The sequence below is a fragment of the Thunnus thynnus genome, chromosome 17, assembly GCF_963924715.1.
Source record: "Thunnus thynnus chromosome 17, fThuThy2.1, whole genome shotgun sequence".
Classification (NCBI taxonomy): Eukaryota; Metazoa; Chordata; class Actinopteri; order Scombriformes; family Scombridae; genus Thunnus; species Thunnus thynnus.
This window is the reverse complement of record NC_089533.1, coordinates 25,633,811-25,656,772: the sequence shown is the minus strand read 5'-3', so window position 1 is coordinate 25,656,772 and position 22,962 is coordinate 25,633,811. Positions and strand designations below refer to the sequence as shown.

Genomic DNA, 22,962 nt, shown 5'->3' with positions numbered 1-22,962 from the left:
TTTTTCTCCTATTCCACACACAATGTGAAATTCAGCTAAATATTCTTATAGGGTCGACATTTTGGGAAATATGCTGATTCACTTTCTTGAGTTAGTTGAGAAGGTAAATACCATTTGAATGTCTGCAATAAATATGAAGCTCAAGCCAGCAGCCGATTAGCTTAGCTTAGCATAAAGACTGGAAACAGGTGGGAACAGCTAGCGTGGCTTTGTTCAAAGGTAACACCTAAGGGCACCTCTAAAGCTCAGTAATTAACACTTAAACAATATAACTTTATTTAATTTGTACAAAAATGAAAATTTCACAGGAGCATACGTGCTGCACTATTTCTTGCCTACTTCTTGGAGTGTCCCTGGTTGCAACTGCTCCCAGCCAATGCAAAAGGTAACTCCCCTTATATACACCAAAGGCAGCATTTGTACTGTTACAGTAGTTTCAAAAAATCAATACCCTAATACCACTGAGGAATCTATTTAATACAGATTTTTAAAATATTCAATGTGATGTGAGCTGAAATAGAATTTTAGCATCACATCTAAATTAGCTTGTATCACTGTACAATTGATCAAAAACCGTGAGTCTGTGAAGTCAATACAAAAGAACATGTCTACAGCCATTAGGCACAGTGGTGCTTTCTGCTTAATGCTAACATGCTGATGCTAAGCAGGTATAATGTTTACCGTGTTCACATGTTAGCATGCTAACATTTGCTAATTAGCAATAAAAGTACAGTTGAGGCTGATGGGAATGTCATTAGTTTTGCAGGTATTTGGACATAAACCAAAGTGTTGGACAAACTAAAATCGTGAGCTGCTGGAGGCACCAGAGGCAGCATCAGGGGACATGTCTGTACAAACCTTCTACTTCAACCAGTAGTTGGTGAGATATTTCAGTCTGAAGCAAAGTGGAGAACTGACAGACCAGCAGACCGACATTTCCATCTCTAGAGCCATGCTGCTAGAATGGCTAAAAAAAATCACACTATGCTTTTCCAACAGAAATATTTCAATATTAGAAAAAGCTGCAGCTCCTGAACCAGCTGAAAGTTTCACTTTTTAAAAACAAGGCCACTGGTTTCTGAAAAAGATCCTCCAAACATGCTGGAGCTGAACCTGAATATGTGGTCACAGTTGAACATGTGGTCTAGCTCTCTGGCGAGTAGATCTTGATGAGGTGTTGCAGTTCGGTGGGGTAGCCGGTGACTGGGCAGCGGCGGTTGGCTTTCACATACGTGTAGATGCAGCGGTAACAGAAGACGAAGCCGGAGGTGGACAGCACCGTGGCGTTTGTACGAAGCCTCTGGCACAGCGGACAGTTGCTGCTGTCTGGGTCGGGCCGGGCTGCGCTGAGCTGAGCGTCTTCGCTGTGATCGGAGGAGATGGACGGAGAATCCCAGCAGCTCTCCTCCTGTTGCAGGTGGAGGGGGGGTGGGGGTGCGGGCAGGGAGGTCAAGGTCTTCACGGTGCTCTGGTTTTCAGAGGAGTACCACCACTCCAGGAACTGCAGGAAGAAGACACCCAGAGAGAGGGAGGTGGAGAGGGAGACGGCTGCACCCCTCGCTGCTTGTGACATCAACCACCACGCTCTCTGCACCAGGCTGCAAAAAGAAGAACAATGCATTGTGGGTGAAGGATTTAAGGTCTTTGTCTGACATCAAGCCTTGTTCAACAAGAGTTTCATATTCTTAACCCAAATCTCTCCATACAACCAAACAGTAGAAGACATAAAGAGTGAATAGTTTTATATAGTTAGATGCTAAAAAATGTAAGAGTGAAAGAATTTTCCTAAAAACTACTGAAATGTATATGTTAATTGTTTATTTTCATTTTAATTGATTTCAGCTTGATATTTTTGATATTTCTTAACTGATTTTCCCCCTATGCAGAAAGGACAACTACATGAATAGTCTAATTTCTCTTTAATAATTCACTTTAGTACAAATCTGCACAAGTATATAAATGTTTTTGAGTCACTCTGCGCAATACGTTGCAGTGCAAACATGGTGCTCTGTTAGCCTGTATAACAGTGTTCATAACAGTGCCTTGCTCAGGGGCACATCTGACATCATGTCAGTTTCTCTGCCCAGGACTTCTGATTCAGCTGGCAGATTTAAAAACTGGCAGTGCCAGTGAATTTGCATGTCTGAGCCCAATGAGTACAAATCATATACACTTCCAATTCCTGTTCACTATTTTCCAAAGCACACAGTTATTGCTTTTCTTCCTTCCAGGCAGCTGTTGGTTTTAGTTATTGCAGTACAGGATAAAAATGTGTTTTCAAGTTGTGAGCATTTTCTGACTGTTTGGGACTAAAGTAGGAGGTTTTTTTGCCCTGAATTCAGTCTTTTAGGTCGGCTTTGCTTTCTGGTTACATACAAATCTGGCCTCCTTCAGTAGGATGGCAGACTCTAAACAAACCATGACCCAACACCAACCATTATCATCTATAAACGTAAGTACTGATCAAGGACAAAAGAGTGCTTCCTGTGAGACTGAAAGCAGGGCATCAGTCTATTGTACATTTGCAGATGGATACTGAAATGTTACAGCTGTTTGACATTTTGGATAAACTATTGTTTTAACATTAATAAGAGACAGACATTTAGAATTGCTTGAAATTGAGATGTACCTCCCACCAGCTGGGCTTCCAGTTCTGCTGGTTTTCAGCTCCATGTCTCTGATATCTTGAGCATTAAGTCGTGCCAGTCTGACCCTGGCCAGCCACAGCAGAGGACTGTGGGTCTTGGCGACTCCGAAGACGAAGAGCAGCTGCTGGCAGAAGACCCAGGCCTGCCAGGCTGAGCTGACGTATGGGTACGCCGCCACGGCCGCCCGGTACAGCCTCTGGCTCCTGGTCTGCGCCAGCCGGATGGAGAAGTCCTCCTCGTCCCTCTGCCGGGCCAGCGTGGCCTCCAGCTTGGCCCGCAGGTACGGCATCACGCACAGAAGAAGAAGAGAGCGCCAGTGTGACTTCCTGTGCAACCCCAGGTGAAGAGGAAGTCCTCGACCGCCTGACACTCTCTTCAGGCCGTAGAAGTTCTCAGAGAAGGAGGCGCTACAGTGAGACAGGAAGTGGTTCTGGAGAAGGAGGTCCAGCAGCAGGTAGAGCTCATCGAAGCGTCGCCACAGAAAGCCAAAGCGGGACGGGTTGGACTCTGCCAGAACCTGAGAAGGTAAAAGATTAAAGTCAAGGTTGAAGTTTATTTGTGAAGCAGAATTTTATACGAATGCAGTTTAAACTGCTTTACGCAATGACAAAACATTCTCAAAAGTAAAAACAGGCACACTGACAAGCTTTACAGTATTTTTGACTGATACTGTCAGTTAGTTACTGTTGCTAAGCTTTTCCTTCAAACGCTGCACATATGCAGTTTACATTGAGAACAGCAGCAGATGAAATGAGTTGACATTTTTGTCACAATCCTTGATGTCAGACAGAGGTTAGCACGAGTAGCTCGTCATTTCTAGCTGACAATGAAGGATTTTAACTAACAGATTTTAGCTGTAGCCAGCTAGCGTAAGCTAACGCTAAAACTCAATGAGTTGGTGGAAAACTTGGTTGACTATTTAAATGTTTCCAGTTTATTTGTTTTAAAATAAGAACCCTGTAAAAAGATAAATACGCACTTGATGGCTTTATGATATTGTGCGAAAAGACTGAAGCTAAAGCTGCGTGTCCCAGACTAAACGTTAGCATCCTCATCATCTGACTGTCCATGTAGACACGTTGTTGTTAGCCACAGTATCATAGTACAGTAGAATACATAAAACTTAAATCAAATGTAGTTTGTTTTAACACAATTTTGGATGCTTTCTATAGAAAAACATACTAGCAAAAAGGTGATTAGACATATACTTTGACATACATATATTTAATATAAGTACATGTATTTTTTAAATTGAGGATGAGGAAATGAGTTTGGCAAATGAAACGCTATCGAACGCAAGTTTGGCTGGAGTTACTAAGGCGTAAACTTCCCCACACCAAATAGCCAGACATGCTATTGCTAATGTTTACAGCAGATAAACATACTGTATAATTTACTCCTTACAATTTAGCTCTTTTGTTTAAATAGACACCACCCTTCAAGTTCCATGTACAACACTTCAACATGAGGAGAACTGCAAAGCTTGACAGGCCTGCCATGCCTAGTTACAGTCGCTAAGCTATGATTGAACAATCGTTGTTTGGAGGAGGGGTTTAGTGAACAGTCACTTCAACGGTGAAGGTGTAGCGCTCACCTTCACGGCGTGTCTCAGTGCAGGTTTGACCGCCTCCATCAGAGACTCCTGTGCCAGGACCTCAAACACTGACGGCTGCTCGTTCACAGCTGTGGAGGTCAGGTGGGCTCCTGCCTCCGCCATGGCTGCTGCACAACCACAACACAACTACATGTTACTTTTAAGCGCAAGTGGACAAATAGTGAAATCCACTGGAGACATGGCAAACAGTCGCCCTGGTCTTGTCTCTCATTTAATATTATATTTAAGTCGAGAGGTGAAGCATCAGTTAGTGTGACAGATAAATCTCTGATGATATTTTAGAAAACACATAAAGTTGTTTAAAACACTAATTGAATATATGAATGAAATATTAAATAAGAATGGAAAATAACTTTAGAATAGACAAAGATAGCAAAACTTTAGATTCACATTGTACAATTTGACTTTCCAGCTACCATCTTTGTTTGGGTCAGGAAACAGAGTTGCAACTTGAGCAATGGAGTAAAAATATTCTTCATTGTGCAGCAGACTGAACTTTTTTCATCCAGATTAACAGAGGAGTCTTTGAGGATTGTCATGTTATCCTGAATGTCATGTTAACGCATGAGAGAGACAAACTGGGACTATGCAGTCAAGTTTTACAATCAAAATTTTACAATTTTATAAGTTTTTGTTTCATCATCAACCCAACTTCCCATAAGTGCCTAAAAAATGACCCATATGCATTTCCTATAGAAATGTATTTGACATACCTGAGTAGCTTTGTAGCTAAGTAAGTAACATATTTTAAAGTGATCGATTATTACTGTAATTGCTAGTTTAAACATTTAATTATATATGCTATATGATATTGTATTTCTTCAAACATCTAGTGCTGGTATGGCTGCTAACTATTCAGCAGAGTCAGTGATGGGGGAGAAACAAACAGTCAAATGAATGAATGTCAGAACCTGAAACCTAAATGTTTCCTGCTCTTTTCTTTTAAAATATATTAAAAATGTTATAAACATTACAAATCTTCAATTGTTCTTCTGTAGACTTCCAAAAGTCTTTTTGTGCAAAATTATGAAGATAGGATATATTTATTATTAACAAAAACTATTGATTCTGATATGTACATATGGACGAATGGAGGTCACAGTGGCCCCTAGGTAAAGGTTAAAGGACGGGTTCACAATTTTTCAAGCCCAAATAAACATTGAATTAGGTTTTTCTTGCTGTAATCATTCCTCCTGTTCATACTGACCATTAGAAGATCCCTTCATAATGCACTTACAATGGAAGTGATGGAGGACAAAATCCACAGTCTGTTCAAAAATGTATTTAAAAGTTTATCTGAAGCTAATATGAAGCTTCAGTCATCCAAATGAGTCAAATCAAGTAGATATCTTTCAATGTCTTTTTAGTGCCAAACTTCCTCTTTTTGTTACTATACTTGCACCACAGCTCAACAGGGAAACACAAAGAGGGAATTTGATGCTAAAAAGACTGTAAATGTGTCAGATATCCACTTGATATGACTAACTCAGACTGATGAAGCTTCATTTAGATCAACTGTGGATTTTGGCGCCCAGTATGGCCAGTATGAACAGGAGGAATGATTACAGTGAGGAAAACCTCTTTCACGGTTCATATGGACACCTGACTGTTGTTATAAGACATTCTTGAAAAATTGTGAACCCGTCCTTCAACAGAACTTTTGATTCTAATTAGAGATTCACTGATTGCAAATTTCTTGGTTGATTCCGATTTCCAATTTTTTTTTTAAAAGTCTGACTTGCTGATTCCTTTTGTTTCCTTTATAAGAATTTAATAAGAAAGAAAGATTTCTTTCTTTATATATTTCCTTTCTTTCTAAGAACTATAACTGACAGCATACACAAACATTTTTGCGATTTTTCTTTAATGGAATATTGAAATTCAATTGTATATTCATTAATGTTTAAATAACTTTTTCTTCTTGAAATTGGGCGTGTTCACCACAGTTCTAATATGTACGTATGGAATAATGAAGGTTGTAATGTCGCCTCAATAAAGGTTTAAGTTCTATCAAACTTTCTAAGCATAGAGAAATCATAACAACGAATAGAAAATAAGAAATATGTAAACTATGTGCATCATACTACAACATAGAACAATAACATATAAAAAAGAGAAAAATAATAAAGATAATAAATATGTAAAAAAAAAAAAAAAAAAAAAAAAGTGCATCATACTACAACAGTATAAATAATAAAGCTGAGAAATGGGATCTATAAATATCTTAAAAAAATCAAGAATAGCATAAATAAATAAATATTAGTTGAAATATACAGTATAAATGCAGTATTAATGCAGTCAAAATGAAAACAGGTGACTTCAAGTCCCCCTTTGAAGTTGTGAAATGAAATGTTAGCTCTTTTATCAAGAGAGTAGCTTTGGGAAACTACATGTGAATGAAGTGTTAATAAAAGAGAGAAAGATACTTCCGAAGGTTCAATACAAAGCTGAGCTAGACTGCAGGTAGAAGCAGTTCTCTCGTTTTATCCAACTACAACAAGAACTGAACCACTGCTTATAAAGATATTTTAATTTAAATTCATTATATTGATGGTAAAGGAGGTGTTGTCACGGTTTATTTATGCAGTCATGTGGTTAAAACTTGGACAACATACCTTCCTCTGCAGTTAAAGCTAGCTGAAAGTTAGCAGGACTGCGTCACTGACGTCTCCTCTCTTCAGGCTCCGTTAACATCACACACTCCCTGAAAAAGACTTCATGTCACGGCCAACATTACAAAAACAGAGGAGACTGCTCATTTTCCATGTCTTTTCCATGTACTACTGTGTACTGTGCGTGGATGGCACAGTGCCCAAAACAACCACCACTTCCGCACTTCGTTTTCTTCTTCTTCTGTGTTTATTGGCGGGTCGCAAACCAACGTCAAAAGTATTGTTACGCCACCTACTGTGTCGGAGTGTCTGCATTCATGACATTACATCATTTGAATATTGATAAATCTATAGAAAAAAACCCAAATAGAATGAAGAAGAATCTGTAGCGTTATTTATTATTTGTGAGAGCACGAGAATCAAGCAATGCTTAATTGCTTAATTACGCAAAGTTGGGAACAATATCACCTCTGTTATTGATAGTTTTTAATCTCAGCATTTGACTGTTTTGTGATTTTGAGTGTTTTTCCTTTCTTCTCCCAGCTATTGTGTATACAGTTGCTCTCTCAGGAATAAATAGTGTTGTTAAACCTGAATTGAAGTGAAAATGGACAATGTGGGCACACCATGAATTAAAATATTATGGTCTTAAAAGAAAATTTTGATATGGAGCCCCTCCATAAGACAGGGCCAGGAGATTAACTCAACAAGATGCTAACAGTCTGTATATAATATTAAAGTCAGTGAAACAGACGGATGGAAGGACACCAAGTCTCCCTGGTGGTATTAACAGGAAATGAGAGGGAGGGGGACAGAGACTGAAAGCAGATGAAAACAAGACAAGCTGCCAGAGTTCAGGGGATGAGAGGAAACATTTGGTGATTGGAGAGGGATTAGAGGATTACTGACACAGCTGACCGCACTGAGAGTCTCCCAACATCATCATCATCGCCATCATCACTCTGTCTTTGTTTTTCTCTCTGTCCATCAACCCCCAATCTGTCTTTGTGTAGCTGTCATCCCATGAAGTCAGAGGACATGTAGAGGTTTGTGATCCAGGATGGAGACGTCTGGGTTCTTCATCAGTAGAGGAGGTGAGTCAGGAGTTTGGAAACAGCAGGCTGAGACATCAGAGATGGAATCAGACCAAATGATTTTTGTTTCAGTTGGGTTTTACTCTTTGTGATTTGGATTGTAATTGTAGTTAGTTGCAGTTTTTGTCTTAAAAAAAATCGCACATAATACATGTAATAATTTTCACAGTCTGTTTGGTTTTCCTCCAGTTTTATGAGTGTGAAAAATGTATTATCAGGAACAAATATATTGTCTTTTATGTAACACATTTTTTTAAAATTATTTTATTTATTATTTATGCATTTGTATTGACTGTGTTATGAAGTTTTGGCTGCTTTCCAGTCAATAAGAAATAAATGCTATATTGCTTTTATACTATGTCACTGTGTGTGTGTGTGTGTGTGTGTGTGTGTGCGTGTGTGTGAAACGCGTGTCATCAGGCTGAATTTAATCCCTTCTTCTGCTCTGCTTTTAATGACTGTGATTATGTACTTAAAGTACATTTGGATTGGAAAGGCAGGAAAAATCTGATGAAAATCCTGTGTCAAAAACAAGAGTAACAAATACAAGAAAGATCTGAAAAAAGTTGGTTATGTAATGATGAACTTTTTCTTCTAATGTAGGCATGTGTAGACATCATGTGTGCTTGTAGGGCCATTCTAAGGGACAAAGCGAAGAAATTATTTTGGGGAAATTGGAAATGCTGTTGTGGTGTGTGTTGCCAAAAAACCTCAAAGATAACAGAATAAAAGAAAAAACTAATAATAATAATAATGATAATAACAATAATATACTACTGTCTACTTACTATTACCGTCACCACTGATGTCAACAAAGTACCACAGTATAATGATGTCACTAATCAAGTCCCTCCTGAAGTGAAGGAAGACACTTCAACATCTATAGAAACACATCAAACCACAGATGAAAAATTTAGTCTCACTTAAACTTTAAAGCTCCACTGGTCAATAATCTCTTATTACAATTGATAAAATTACTATGTGTAATGTAACAGAGGTTGCTTGTCACCCAACAATGCAGGTCCTTTTTATCTGTGCAGAGCTATTTTGACTCTCTTAGCTCATTGTTTTGGTGTTTCAGCCCCCAAATTCCATCCTCTTGTTTCCAGTCACAATTTCCAGAGTAGGCAGCTGCTTTCAGCTAAAAAGCTCCACTGTTATGGAAGCAAATAACAGTCATTAATATTTTGAGCTTGTGAAATGGTTTGCAACTGTAGAAATATTTTGTGCATGTGTGAAAAAGTTTTGTGCACACAGATATCATTTGCACATGTAAAAATGTTTTGTGGCTTTAGAAATGTTTTGTGTATGTGTAATTAAAATTTGTACAGGAATATTGCACAATATAACTGTGAGGTTTCACAAAGTCTGAGAGACGGACACACAAATTTCCTACCTGTGTGTAGGACAGTGAAGATACAAGCTAGAAACTGCGAGTTACGAGTACGAATTTTGACTGTTTTTACAGTTGAATCCGTAGAGTCAATCTGTCCAATCAGAGGGCAGTGTGGTTCCGTTGCGTTCATCCCCCTGCACGTCCTGATTTTTGAGATGGATGATGGTGCGTGCTCTCCTGTGACCCAGGTTGGTTTAATTGTACTTGAGGATGCTGCAGATAATAACGGTAAACATTTAATGGGTTGCGTATATGGCTTGCACTTAGTTGTGATTGTAAAGCAACGCAGTTGTCCAAATGCATATTTTCAAGTTCAGGAAGGCTGCATTATGTACCCAGAATAGAACAGTAATGTAGCTTTAGGATGTTAGCAAATGTCCCCTAGCAGCATCAACATTGGCAAGCAACTTGTCAATCAAGGCAAACCAATCATTCGGCCTTATTACATACTGTTGCTCTGCTTCAGTTTGTTTGATTTAATAATGTAAGCATTGCTAGAATAACCATTAAAACATGAGTAATATCCAGTCTTCCCTTGTGCCAATAAGTAAATAATTCACCTTGTGTGTATTTGCTAAATACATCCGTGAGAAGCAGCGCTGTGTTAGCAGACATTTCTGCAGCTTTGTGCGACCTGATGATAAAACCCATTTGCTAGTAGACATGAGTTGTCATTCTCATATTACTACAGCTCCATCCCAAACGTTCAGATTAAAGTTTTGCAGCTATCAGTATTCACAGTTTTTTTTTTTTTTTTTTTTTTTGGGGGGGGGGGGTTGTTTCATTTTTTATTAAAGCCTTAAAAAATTAAGATTTTGTAGTCTTTGAAACAGTACAACAGTACAACTTTTGTTGTACCGCTTTTGTTTAAAGAAGCGCATTAGTCGTTAACCAAATTTAACGACTAATGCGTAATAATAAATTGAATAATTTCAATGTATTTAATTCTATTTAGGTCCAAAAGTGTGGCTTATAGGGGCTGGATGGCTGTGTGTGGTGGTTTGGTTGAGGTGGTCTGAGATGGATGAACCTTCTCCCCTTTTTCTATCAGTCCCTGAGAGGAAGAACAATTCCAGCTGTTCTGCTCATCCACTGTGGCGGCAACAACTTTGGCAACATCAAAGGTGTGGAGCTTGTCACTATGATGAAGCAGGACCTGCTGCTCCTCCATGACAACTATCCTATCTTCCATCAATGAGTGACATCACTGGAGGAAAGCAGGTCCAGGAAAGCTCAACAAGGCCAGAATGTGGGTGAACAGAGTGATGGCCACATTTGTCAGGGATTTGGGTGGAGACCGTGTTAAGGCATCCTTGCATAAAGTTTCACTGCCCTGGCATATTTCTGCAAGATGGAGTTCATTTCACCAATTGGGGAAATTTATTTTTTTTAAGTAGCATCACACAGTCTCTTGAGGCTATGATCCAAAGTGAGTAAAGTTTGTATTTCAAGTTTTCTTTGTATAAATTTGGTCCCAGTTGTCCATACCAGCTTGTAGCCTCAACAGGATGTGTATTTTCATCAATAAAAGAACTTGTAAATAAGACAGGGCAGTCCTCTTTGTGTGAGGATATGTCTCCACCTCTTGTATGTAGTGTAATTATATATATTTTCAATTTTTAAATATGTGTTCATCACTCTGTTTATTCATGTTCTGTGTTCTTCCTTTATTTCCTCCTGCCTCTCCTCCCTTGCCTCCACTCATCTTCCCCAGCCTCACCAACTGGTGGTGTGTCTGTTCTCTTTATTCCCCAATGTCAGAAAATGAGTACAGAATATTTTTGAAAAGACAAAAGTGTTATTTTTCTTGTTGTCTCCATTAGATGTTTGAGCTTCATTGTGCAGAATGATGTATGTGCAGAGTTTGACACTAGAAGGCTGTTTTTAATTTCAACCACTGAAGGGGGGGAGTTTATCTTGTGTTTGAGTTTTATAAGTGTAGATATGAGCATGATTTATGACATCACCACTACTTTGGATCATACATGTACTGAGAGGTAAAATCAGTAAAGATTGTTACCCATTGTACTTGTTTTGGCGATTCTTATCACACATTATAGATGTATACAGTTTTACCAGAAGGTAGGTACTCATTGTGAGATTTATGTTTTAACATATTGCCCAGCCACTTTAGAGACTCAGATAAATTCATTTGATGGATGCATGGATGAGCTGTTGATAACTGCACGCCACCAAGCTTTGGGATGTCAGTGAAAAAAGAGAAAAATAATCAGCATTTAACAAAACAATGAGAGTGACAATATTGGGAAACAAACTGACAAAGACAGATTATTATAACATTAAATAAAATGCATGATCTACATTGTTAGGCTTGTCAATCACATTTAAAACATGAGTCTACACATGCGACCGTGCAAATTGATATTTGGGCATGCAGTACTGTTACACATGGATGTCCAGGATTAGTAAAGCACTATTACATAGCAAAAGTGAAACATACAGTTGGCCACCAAACTTTTAAGTATAATCTATGTATTAACCATCTAGCATCAGTAATGGTAAAGAGGAATCACGCCAATCGTGTTACCACATAATTAACATATAATGTCAAAGACAAACCCATGAAGCGAGAAGATAGCCAGCTGGCCAGTTGAGAAGTGGGTTTTTCCTTCATACATCCATGGCATCTATCCACTTCCATTGCACACAAACGCTAAAGAGTTCAGACCGCACAACCATTACCTTGTAATAAAGCACAATATTACGTTAATACACGTTAACTTTGTGCAATATTAGGCTTTATTATCAATTTGCATGGACATTAGCAATACATCTGACATAGTACATAAAGATTGATTATTAAATTAACATAATTTAGGCAGTGCTGCTGCCTAATAAACAAATACTAGCTGCTGTGGCTACTAGTATGAGCCATGGTACAAGCAAGCAAGCTCATGAACACGTGGTGCTACGAGCATGCAAACTGTTGTTCATGTGAATGAGCCAACCTCTTATGTTTGAGCTGTTCCCAACCTTAACAGTTGGGAGGCGGGGTTAAAGGAAATGCTAGTGCACTTGCTCTATGGGCCATGGATGTATAAAGAGAACTGGATACAGGAAGAGTGCCAGGCTTTGAAGCAAATTTGACATAGCGGCCAAACCGTTTAATTACAATGTCACATGATGCACACTGGCCCAAAAAGACCTCTCCCCATAGACTTACATTGTGAAAGAGACGTCTGTAAATCAGTGGATAAATTTCTTTGAGCGTCACAACCCCCGCGAAATGACTTGTCTCACTTTCAGATTTAAATCCATTTGGTCCGATCACATTTCAAAAGCATGATTGAATAGTTTTATCCCCATTCAAGTTAGCCGGAGGGCTAAACTGGAAGTAGTCGACTCAACCAGCAAAAGTCACTAGTGCGCATGCTCTATGGGCTGCACAATGCGGAAGATCCGGGTATGAAAGTACATTCAGTCGATTTTTTTTGCTTCATGCGCCACTGAGCAACTTTTATAGGAATGAACGGGACCCCGCCTCCGACGCTGTATCCAGTTCTCTTTATACATCCATGCTGTAGGCCCAATGATCCCGGAAGAGCCGGGAAGTCAAACCTTTTTGGCTTCATACACCACTGAGTAACATTCATAGAAATGACCGGAGTCCCACGCCCAACGCTGTATCCAGTTCTCTGTATACAACCATGAGGCTAATAGTCAATATGAACCTGATACTATTGTCAAATTTACAATGAATCTTCTATAATCCCACAGGAGCTTGACTGTCCTAAATCCACAAAATTGTAAATACAAAGAGGTGGGCCAGTGTTCATGTCTAACTATGTATAATTAGGGTACATGTCTTTATTCTTGGTTTGCCTTCAGCTTGAAAAGTTCCTCGCCAGTGTTGATGCTGCTTTGGTAAGTCTAGTGGACATTTGCTAACATCCTAAAGCTACATTACTGTTCTATTTTGGGTACATAAAGCAGCCTTCCTGAACTTGAAAATATGCATTTGGACAATTTTGTTGCCTTACAATAACAGCAAACTAACTGCAAGCTAAATACACAACACATCAAATGTTTACCATTATTATCTACAGCATCCTCAAGTACAATTAAACCCACCTGGGTCACAGGAGAGCCCGCACCATCGCCCATCTTAAAATTCAGGACCTGCGGCGGGATGAACGCAACGGAACCACCTGCCCTCTGATTGGACAGATTGACTCTACGTTTGCTGTAAAAACTTTACTACTCGTAACTCGTAATTTGTAGCTTGTAACTTCAGTGTTGCACACAAAGGTAGCGAATGTGTGTGTCCATCTCTCATGTAATTTCACTTTTGTACACACAAGTGGGAAATTTGTGTGACCGTCTCTCAGACTTTGTGAAACCTCACTGTTGAAAATATTCCTGCACAAATTTTAATCACATATACACAAAATATTTTTACAGCTACAAAACATTATAACACAATCAAATTATATCTGTGTGCACAAAACCTTTTCACACATGCACAAAATATTTCTACAGTTGCAAAACTTTATTACACATTCACAAACCATTTCACAAGCTTAAAATATTAATGACCCTTATTTGCTTCCATACACTGTAAGCTACCAAATTGCACACAGAGAAATTCAGCAACCAGCTGGTGAACATAGTGGAGCATTTAGCAGATAAAGAGCCAGATATTTGCCTCAGGAGTTGGTGGAGACCAAAATAGAGCCAAAAGGAGAGTGAATATTGGACATTCATCAGATGGCCAGAAACTCAACTCCAAATAAATGTTAAGTTTGTTATGTGTCTACTTGACATGTAAATATGTAATTGTTTGCAAATACATTTACCTTAATGAACGAATGTTGTGTTTTCAGTTTGTTCTGCTGCCCACAGTGGCCAAAAAAACCCCAAACTTAAATACAGCTTTAATCATGTATTAGATCCACCAAACCTTTATCAGATCAACTATTTAAATGTAAACTAAAAATTATACTCTTCTTGCTTTTTGATTTCCAGTTTCCTCAACGCTGACTTGCTGACTACTCCTCCGAGCAAGCTACCCTCACTCCTCCTGCTGTCCGAGGAAGTATGTGTCTCATTTTCCCTGTCCTACTCTTCCTCCTTCTTGCCTTTTATTCCCCCCCATTCCTTTTTCCATCGGTTGAGTGCTTGCGGTTGTGTCCACACGAGTGCATTTGTTATGAGCACGCTGAACTAGTGGACTGTCGTGCCCGTGGGTTCGAGCACGTTCCCAGAGGCCTCCCACACGGCACATGGCTGCTGGAGCTGGGAGGAAACAATCTGAGTGAGATTGGCACCCGAGCCTTCACTGGACTGTGGTCCCTGCGGGTGCTGGTGCTCACCCACAGCCAGATACAAGAAATCCAACCACAGGTAAGGATGGAGGGATGGAGAACTATAGAAGGCAAAATCTTCTGAGGAAAATTTATGTTTGTCTCTTTTTAAAATTGTATTGTAAACATGTTACACTAAACGCATATGTCATTTCTGCTGCTAGGGGTCTCTCAATCAAACTATTACAAAGACGGAGTTTGATGACATTGTGAAGCAACGTGCGATCATGGGAGTTGTTGTCTTAATTGTTAACCAGCTTCTCTCAGTTAGGATTCCATCATTGTTCAGCAGATTTTTACCAGGAGCTAAATTACCTGCAGAGGTCTCATCTCCAAAACAAACAGGCCCGGTGATTAAAACCAGTAAAAACACTGACTAAAGCAGTTTCACGATAAAAATCAGTGTTTCTGTGACACTGTTCGGTAGTTGGGTAACGGAACGTAGTTGATCTGTGATCCCTACAGATCGCCCCCCACAGTTCAGCACATATGTGAACTATTTGCTCTGTTTGTTTCTCTAAAATCCTTCGTCTGATTAAAATATACCGTTAAAAACGACCAAGATTCAAAAAGTTTAGTTAAGTGCGGCTTGAAGTGCCACCGTATTTTATGAACGCAGTTGAAATGTCAATTTAAATGAAAGAACAGAAGGTAATTGGAATGGATGGTGGGAAAAAGAATGGAGGATAAAAGATTGCTCAGATAAAAGATTAAAGAGGGAGAGGTGAAGTGAAGGAAGGAGGGAAAGAGGGAAGGAGGAATGTAAAAAAGAAAGTCTGTCTGTTTTTCTCTCTCTCCAGGCATTTTTCTCGTTGTCCTTCCTGGAGAAGCTGGATCTGAGCTGGAACCAGTTAAAATCTCTCCCTGTCGACTTCTCCACCAGTCTGTCTGCTCTCAGAGAGCTTCGACTGGAGCACAACAACTTATGTCATATATCTGGATACAGGTAGCTGTCTGTCTGTCTGCCCTCAGAAGTTTATCCATCTTCCACCATCATACTCCATATTGATATCAGCTTCCTCTAGCTCCTCCTCAGAACAGGGACTGGCACACATTTGCTCATAAAAATGTAATGTCCTCTTCTTTTCATGTTGACAGTCTTTGCCCTCAAAGTAATTTATTTTCGTTGATGAGATTTTGGTAGAATTACATTTCAAAGGAACTTTATGTTTATCACACTTCACAACCCATTATCCATTTGATACAAGGTGGTGCACCAGGTCCACTTTGCAGAATACTTGCGTGGTACTTAAGCAAAGTAAACCAGGGCCTGTAGATAGTAAATGTCTCAGGGTAAGTAATCATACCAAACTGGAAAAAACGGTTGCAGATTTCAAGTGAGTAAAAAATACTTTCAGAACCAGCTGCTTGTCCCACTTCCTTATTATTTATCCACCCTCTCATCCAACACACCAGTTTGCTATGGGTGTATCAGGGCCACTGTGCCATGCAAGTTGAACCATCAGTAGATGAAGCTACAGACAACAGCGTTCAGCACATGTGGATTGAGCTTCCTGTCTGCCTGCCTGTCTCTGTGTCTCACCCTGTCCTTTCCTCCTGCTGTCAGCTTGGAGTATCTGGACAACATGGAGAAGCTGGACCTCAGTCATAACCAGTTGGTGTCGGTCGGCCCTGGTGTGTTTAGGGGCCTCTCCAGGCTCAGACAGCTCTACTTGCACAACAACAGACTGTCTGTGGTGCAGCAGGGGAGCCTGGATATGCTGCCTGGATTAGAGGTGAATAAAATACTATTGAAATGACTCTGTGTATGCACCAGGTTGTCTCTATACCTGTCTGTCTATAACCTGTCTGTCTGTGCAGGTGCTCCAGCTGAATAATAACAACATCTCTCAGATAGAGAGTGATGCTCTGGCTCCTCTCTACAGCCTGGCTGTTCTGGCTCTGGAGGGAAACAACCTGCGTCACCTCAAGTTTAAAACTTTCATCAGCCTGCATACAACAGCTACACACATCCAGCTGTCAGGTCTCTAATGTCACTAATACTCTTATCTTAATCACCTCCTTTTTAACTTTTTGTTTTTGACTTTTGTTGTTGATCTTGTGGAGATGCACTACTCTTATTTAAAATATGTATTTTTTCATTATTCAGTTGTATGAGGATTAGACATAGAATACTGGAAAAAACTGAAAAGTCCTGCATTCAAATATGTACTTGAAGTGACTGTCATGAGGATTTTTATGTGATTATAGAAATCTGTTTGTAGAAAAATGAAACTGTTCTGGTAAAAATGGATCTGGTCTGTATGTTGCTTTCAGCCCATTTATCTTAGTTTCTCCATGTCAAATCCATAGAGTGTGGAGGAGTGCAATGCTAAATCAGAGTAGTACTGCACAGTATATTGTAAATTTTACTCATTGTCATGAACATTTTGTGTTAAATCATATCATGTGACATATTACATCTTAATGCAGTAAATTAACATCTACGTCTTACATCTCAAAACTGTGTGTCAATTTTGTACTTGAGTAAATGTACTTACATTTCCACCTTCACCATCACCATTGGTAGTCATATTTAAATGCAGTGATGTGATGTCTTAGAAATGACTTTGAAAAGTTGCATACTGCTAGAATTGAGAGTAATGTGAATGTGGTACGGTAGAGTAGCTAGAATAGCAGAAAGTTGGTTGTATGCATATCCTGTATTTGCCAGGTGCAGGAAACCAGATACAATGATGGGAAAAAACTAAAAAAAAGTATATTTCTGATTTCGAGGGACACTACACCTCAGGATATTGACACACTTACTGTATGTGAATGCTGCCTTCTTTTTTGACTGATCACCTTTTGACTCTGCACATTTGTGAGCCTACACTAGCATTTTTTTTATTTAGCTCCTTTTGACCTTTTCATGAACTTTTCTTGTCCTTCCAGGCAACCCATGGAGCTGTGACTGTGAGCTGCATCGCGTCTTTAGCAAAATCTTGCACGTTCGCCATCTTCACATTGTTGACTACCGCAATGTGACGTGCCAGGACCCACCGCAGCTGGCCGGGGCTTCGCTGGCTTGGGTAGACAGCCAGCTCTGCATCGCAGAGACCGCCACCGTACTCGTTATCACTGTCACCGTGCTGGTCACTGTGGTGGCGGCTTTGGTGATGGCAGAAAGGAACAGGAAGAGGAACCATGGAAAGAAATGGGAAACAGAGTCACAGAGCCCCCCGTCCTGAGAGCCTGTATTAAACCAGTGAGAGGAGGAGGGGACCTGACAGTATGGAAACACTGAGACTGAAGCGTGAACTCCCAGCCTCCTGTTGTGAAAAACAGGCCTGCAGCATGAAGCACGAAGATGGCTGCCTCAAAAGGATGATTACTGAAATGTACTAATTTCCTTTTTTTTTTTTTTTTTGAAATTTAAAGACATGTACTATATGTCTGGAAAATCTGAAGGCATGTGGTTTGAGTTTTTGCATTTTCTTTTTTCAGTTTAAGCAATAGTTCCCATACCTTAATGCCCCTATGTGTAGAATTTCTTTGTTTTTCTTTGTAGAAAAGAATAGAGCAATGCAAGTGAAAAGTGGTGCAACCTATGTGTTTTTTTCAGTCTGTTTTGATACCACCACCAGGAGTCACCAAAGTCACAAATTTAAATAGCTATGGAGGTTGTTGTTGACGACCACGTGATTAATGAGCTCAGACTAAATTCACAGTCACTAACAGGTCAGAATCTCTTATTTAGTCTAATTTACAGTGCTTTGTTATGCATGACAAGGAGCTGAATTGTTACAATATGATTATCAGAAAAAAACAAAATTATCACACTGGCTAACTATTGTAAGTTACTGCATGTGCTCCAACCAACTTTATTGTCTTGTGAGAAGTCAGGGTTAAATGATATACCATATTTTCTCTAATAGTGACTGGGGCCTTTATTTACCTCAACTGCAGGGGGTACCAGGCCTTTATTGGAAGCAGGCTTATATTAGAGAGAGGCCTTTATTCCTAATTCCCTTGTTTGATAAGTACATTTGCTCATATTTTAGTACGAAGCCTCCCTGTTTTCTGATCTGCTTCTATTTGCTCTGTTAAATTTTTGTTACTGCATTATGCTATTAATAAAAGCCTTCATTTCCCGACTTTTATTGTGAGACATTACACAAACATTTCAATTTAACTTGTGTGAAGTATGACCGGTCAAGTACCGGAGGGGAAATATGGCCAGTGTCAGTTAAAAACTAAACAACTCTGAGGTAACGTTACGCTGGATATATACATTAATAGCCAGTTTACAGCACAGTGAAATATCAATCAGCTGTCTCTCTAACGTTAGCTCCAAGCTAACTTTCTTCCTCCCACCTCCAGCTAGCCGTGCTCTCCTCTTGTCAGCTAACAGCAGCTCATGCTTCTGTTTTTTCCAGTATCTGATTCTTTTCGGGTCAGTGTCAAAATCTCTCGCAGCTTTCGCTCCTTAATTTTCCTCCGCATATTACAAAACTCTCTCTTTGAATTTGACATCAAACTGCTGTCTGATGGGTGCCTGATGGGTCCCCGCACACCACCACGTACAACCCTGCAGCAGTGCGCAGCAACACCTGATTTGGTCTGAATATGCAGCTAGCTAGCTAACATATGATCTATTATCACTCTCAATAATGAGTGAACTCTTAAATGACCTACAAGGAATGGACGTTGGAAATAGATAAAAATCAGTTTGAGGTGCGCTTTGAAGCTTTGTTCAAGCATTGTACAAATAACTGTATTAAAATTTGTGTTAAAGGATTGAATTATAATATATTCACACACTTTTCACTTTGGCTAAATTTACCAAATTGCTTATGTTACGTGTAAGCCATATAAGAAACAAATTTGACAAACAGAATTTCTGAGGGAAAAAATGGTTTGGCATAGCTTTCAGACTTTCTGTGAAAAGTACTCTTCACTAAATACAATACTTGTATTATGTACAAATATAGTAGTAATACATTGGCACTCTACATTGAATTCATTTTGGAATATCAAGAAAACGGAGTGCAACTGAAAAGAACAGACAATGGACTATATGCAGGTAAGCAAGCTAGCTATTATCAATAGATAGATGGCTGGCTTATTTAGTGCTTAACTGAATCAAACCTCCGTTTTTAATACCACTTAACGCTAGCAGATAGCATACGGAAGTGGGCCACTTCAGGCAATGATGCAACACTGCTGACGTTCTTCTGGCCCAGACAAAATGTATGTGAGCCTGAAATGGCCCACATGTAAAACAGAAAATGTGGCCCAAATGTCCCAAGTCAAATGTGGGCCTTTTCTGGTAAAGATGCGGTGCTCCACGATACCACGTTTTAAGAGATTGCAGCAAATTAACGAAAAACATTTGTGAGATTCGGCAGCAAAGTGCATGCAAATGGATGACTTTGTAAAACGGTGGGTTCTAGAGTTGCATGGTTCAACTATGGTTGTCTACTCAGGTCGAACTCATTTTTTCATCCATTTTTCAGCTAACGTTAAACTGCTACCAATTTTATCTGCTGAACAGCAACATTGGGACATATTCCATATATTCTAGGTTGCAGGTAGCCTAGCTAAATTCCCTCTCAGAGTGTGTACGTGTCTGTGTGAGAGAGAAAGGGTGCATGAGTGAGTGAGCATACCATATTACAAACCAATATAACTATTATTTAGATTGATACAGAATATCACTAAACCAGACAATTCCATTGATTTATATATCCCTCAATGTTTTGCAGTCAAAGTAAGGCCAGTCAGTCTCAAGGAAATGCACAAAGACTGAGACAACAGGAGGCAGAGGGAGAGGCACAAGGGCAGAGACACCAAGAGGCACAGAGAGATGAGAGCCACAGGGAGGCGAGACAAGAGCCACAAGGAGAGACAGTAGATGCACAGGGAGAGAGACAGTTGGAGAGTATGGAGATGCAACAAGAAGCACAGGGAGAGACACAACAAGAGGCAAAGACAGGAACCTAGGCAGGCCAAATGATAATCCTGGCTGTGACACCAACAGATGAGCCAGTGCCACTGACATCAAAAGACCTATCCAAAACCAGGACAGCAAGAGCCCATACAGTGGACTCCTGGGGATATGACTGGCTCTGCTATGAAAAAAAGACAATGGTGTCGTTTACAAAGTCGGGTGTATCATATGTAGGGACTACTATAAAAGGGGTCACGGAAAGGGCCTTTTGCACACAGGTGAAGAAAAACTTTGCAGCACCATATATTTCACACACTACAAATGTTAAAAAAAGACACTGCCAATACACACAATCCATGACCGTGAGAGACCATCTTCATGCCCTGGTAAAGTGTTAGCCATTCTACTGCACCTTGATGGTGCACTTTGATGGAAGCACAAACAAAGGCATATCAGAGAAAGAGGTGGTCAGCATCAAGCTCATTGAAAATGCCACACCAAGAATCAGACTACTTGGGTAGGGTAGGTAGGTTTTAGTAAGAGGCATAAATAGCCAAATGGCCTTGCCCCTAAAATGCTGAAATTCCAAGCCTGGTACTTCTATTTCCTCACCTTTTTAAAATCTCATTTTTGAAAAATAATGTCACATTATGTTTCGGACAATTATTACTAATGGTTTGTCTTTTGTTTTCACATTCACTGTCAGGCTCATAGTTCTCTAGCTGAGTTACAACACAGTTTATGTGTGTGTGAGAGAGAGAAACAACTCTGTTATCATTTACCTGTGGAAACTTGAAAATGTTCAGTGAGTGAACCCTTTATTGTACAAGTAGACATCTGCTGCAGAAAGCAAGTTTCTTTTTGTTTCATTTTTGGTGGATATATCACCTTGTTTTCTAGCATTCCAAAATGTCTTTGTATGATGTGTTTACATTGTGAAGGATTACATATATTAGTGTATATATTCCAATAGTTGAATTGTTGCTATCATGGCTCAGTTTGTTTCATCTGTCTAACATAATAAATGGTTTGTTGCCTGTCCTCAGGCCTGGTGTTAACTTTAGCTCCGAGCAGGTACTGAATGTGGATTTTGATGGATGGAAAAAAGCTACAAAAACCTCAGTAACCTTGCTCCAGTGCTTACAGGTCATGACCATTTAACCAACAGGTGGTGCTGTTGATCAAATGAGGGCAATAATAGATCTATTGGATGAGACAGATACAAGAAACATTGCTGTGTAAAGGTTTTTTCAGCATAAGGAGGTATATCTAATCCTTTTGGAAACTGATGAATGGTAAATATAAGGTTAATGCAGATCCTGTATCTTCAAAGTAAATTGTTTTACATTGAGTTTATAAAACTGAAAACTGCCTCTGGGAGTCAGTTATGCTGCCTTTGCTCCTCCTGAACTCCAACTTTTGAGCTCTGAGTTACAGTTCTAAGTCTAGGTAAAAGGGCTGGGTGATGGGGCGTGAAGATTAAACCTATTAACTGTATATAAAGATAGACGACACATCTTCTCTTCCTACCGCTATGTTACTTAGCTGACTTTCTCCCCTGCTGTATTCTCCACAAGATTTTGGCACTTCATCAATTGACTCAAGCACAGAGGCACATTGACTGACATCAACAGCTTTTTCTTTAGTTCTTTGGTGACATCCTTTAAGGACTGTTGCTCTGAAAATACACACTCTGTCACGTCTTACCAGGACTTTTTCTGTGGTTTTTGGACTCTTGTGTATTTTGTTCTCTTGAATTTCAGTGTTGCATTTGTATTGCCTGGTTGTGTTTTTTTCTCTGTTTCCCTAGTGTGTTCCTCCTGTGTTTATGTGCACCTCCTCTCACCTGCCCTGCATTACCCTGGTTAGCCTAGCCCTGCTCCTAGTGTCTTCCCAGTTTATCTGCCCCCAGTCTGCCCGTTTGTTGTGTCACCTGTTGCCTATTTACTTTAGTTCCTGTTTTATTTTGAAATATTTTCTCCTTGTGTCTTGTCACCTTTACTTCCTGTGTTTGATTGTCTCATGTGTTTCACCTGTGTCTCGTTTCCCTCACCTGTGTCTAGTTTGCGATCACCCTGTGTATTTATAGTCCAGTTTTCAGTTTGGTCTTTGTCAAGTCGTCTGCTTTCGTGCTGTGTATGTGCCGACTTTTTTTCCCTGCGTTTTTTCCTGTGTTTATGGTCTTTGTTCCTGGTCCCAGTGTCTCTTGTGACTTTTGAGTTTATTCATTAAATATTCAGCATCGTATCCAACCTGCCTGCCGTCTCTGCATCTGGGTCCTCCTGCTCCACTCACCCTCCACCCTGACACACTCTCCTTTGATGTGCAAGTTTTAACCCAAACCATGATCTTTCTGTAATCGTAACCAATTGGTTTTTGT

The 22,962-nt window shown here is 39.7% G+C and overlaps 2 protein-coding genes across 3 annotated transcripts; one reads left to right on the top strand and one right to left on the bottom strand.

Moving 5' to 3' along the window:
- Window positions 1-252: 252 nt before the first annotated feature.
- pex12 (peroxisomal biogenesis factor 12) lies at window positions 253-7,109 on the bottom strand. 2 transcript variants are annotated; one of them, XM_067616000.1, is made up of 4 exons: window positions 6,879-7,109; window positions 4,243-4,367; window positions 2,630-3,165; window positions 253-1,598 (listed from the first exon to the last, which is right to left on the bottom strand). In XM_067616000.1, the coding sequence occupies exons 2-4, from the start codon at window positions 4,363-4,365 to the stop codon at window positions 1,145-1,147; spliced, it is 1,113 nt and encodes a 370-aa protein (XP_067472101.1). In that variant the 5' UTR covers window positions 4,366-4,367; window positions 6,879-7,109; the 3' UTR covers window positions 253-1,144. The 2 variants fall into 2 exon arrangements, with proteins under 2 accessions (XP_067472101.1, XP_067472100.1); XM_067615999.1 differs by having other exon boundaries at window positions 4,243-4,370; window positions 6,879-7,108.
- A 97-nt stretch (window positions 7,110-7,206) lies between these two features.
- On the top strand, window positions 7,207-19,139 carry si:ch211-237i5.4 (reticulon-4 receptor-like 2). Its single transcript, XM_067616001.1, has 6 exons — window positions 7,207-7,969; window positions 14,352-14,729; window positions 15,490-15,635; window positions 16,257-16,425; window positions 16,511-16,673; window positions 17,585-19,139. The coding sequence occupies exons 2-6, from the start codon at window positions 14,424-14,426 to the stop codon at window positions 17,878-17,880; spliced, it is 1,080 nt and encodes a 359-aa protein (XP_067472102.1). The 5' UTR covers window positions 7,207-7,969; window positions 14,352-14,423; the 3' UTR covers window positions 17,881-19,139.
- Window positions 19,140-22,962: the final 3,823 nt, after the last annotated feature.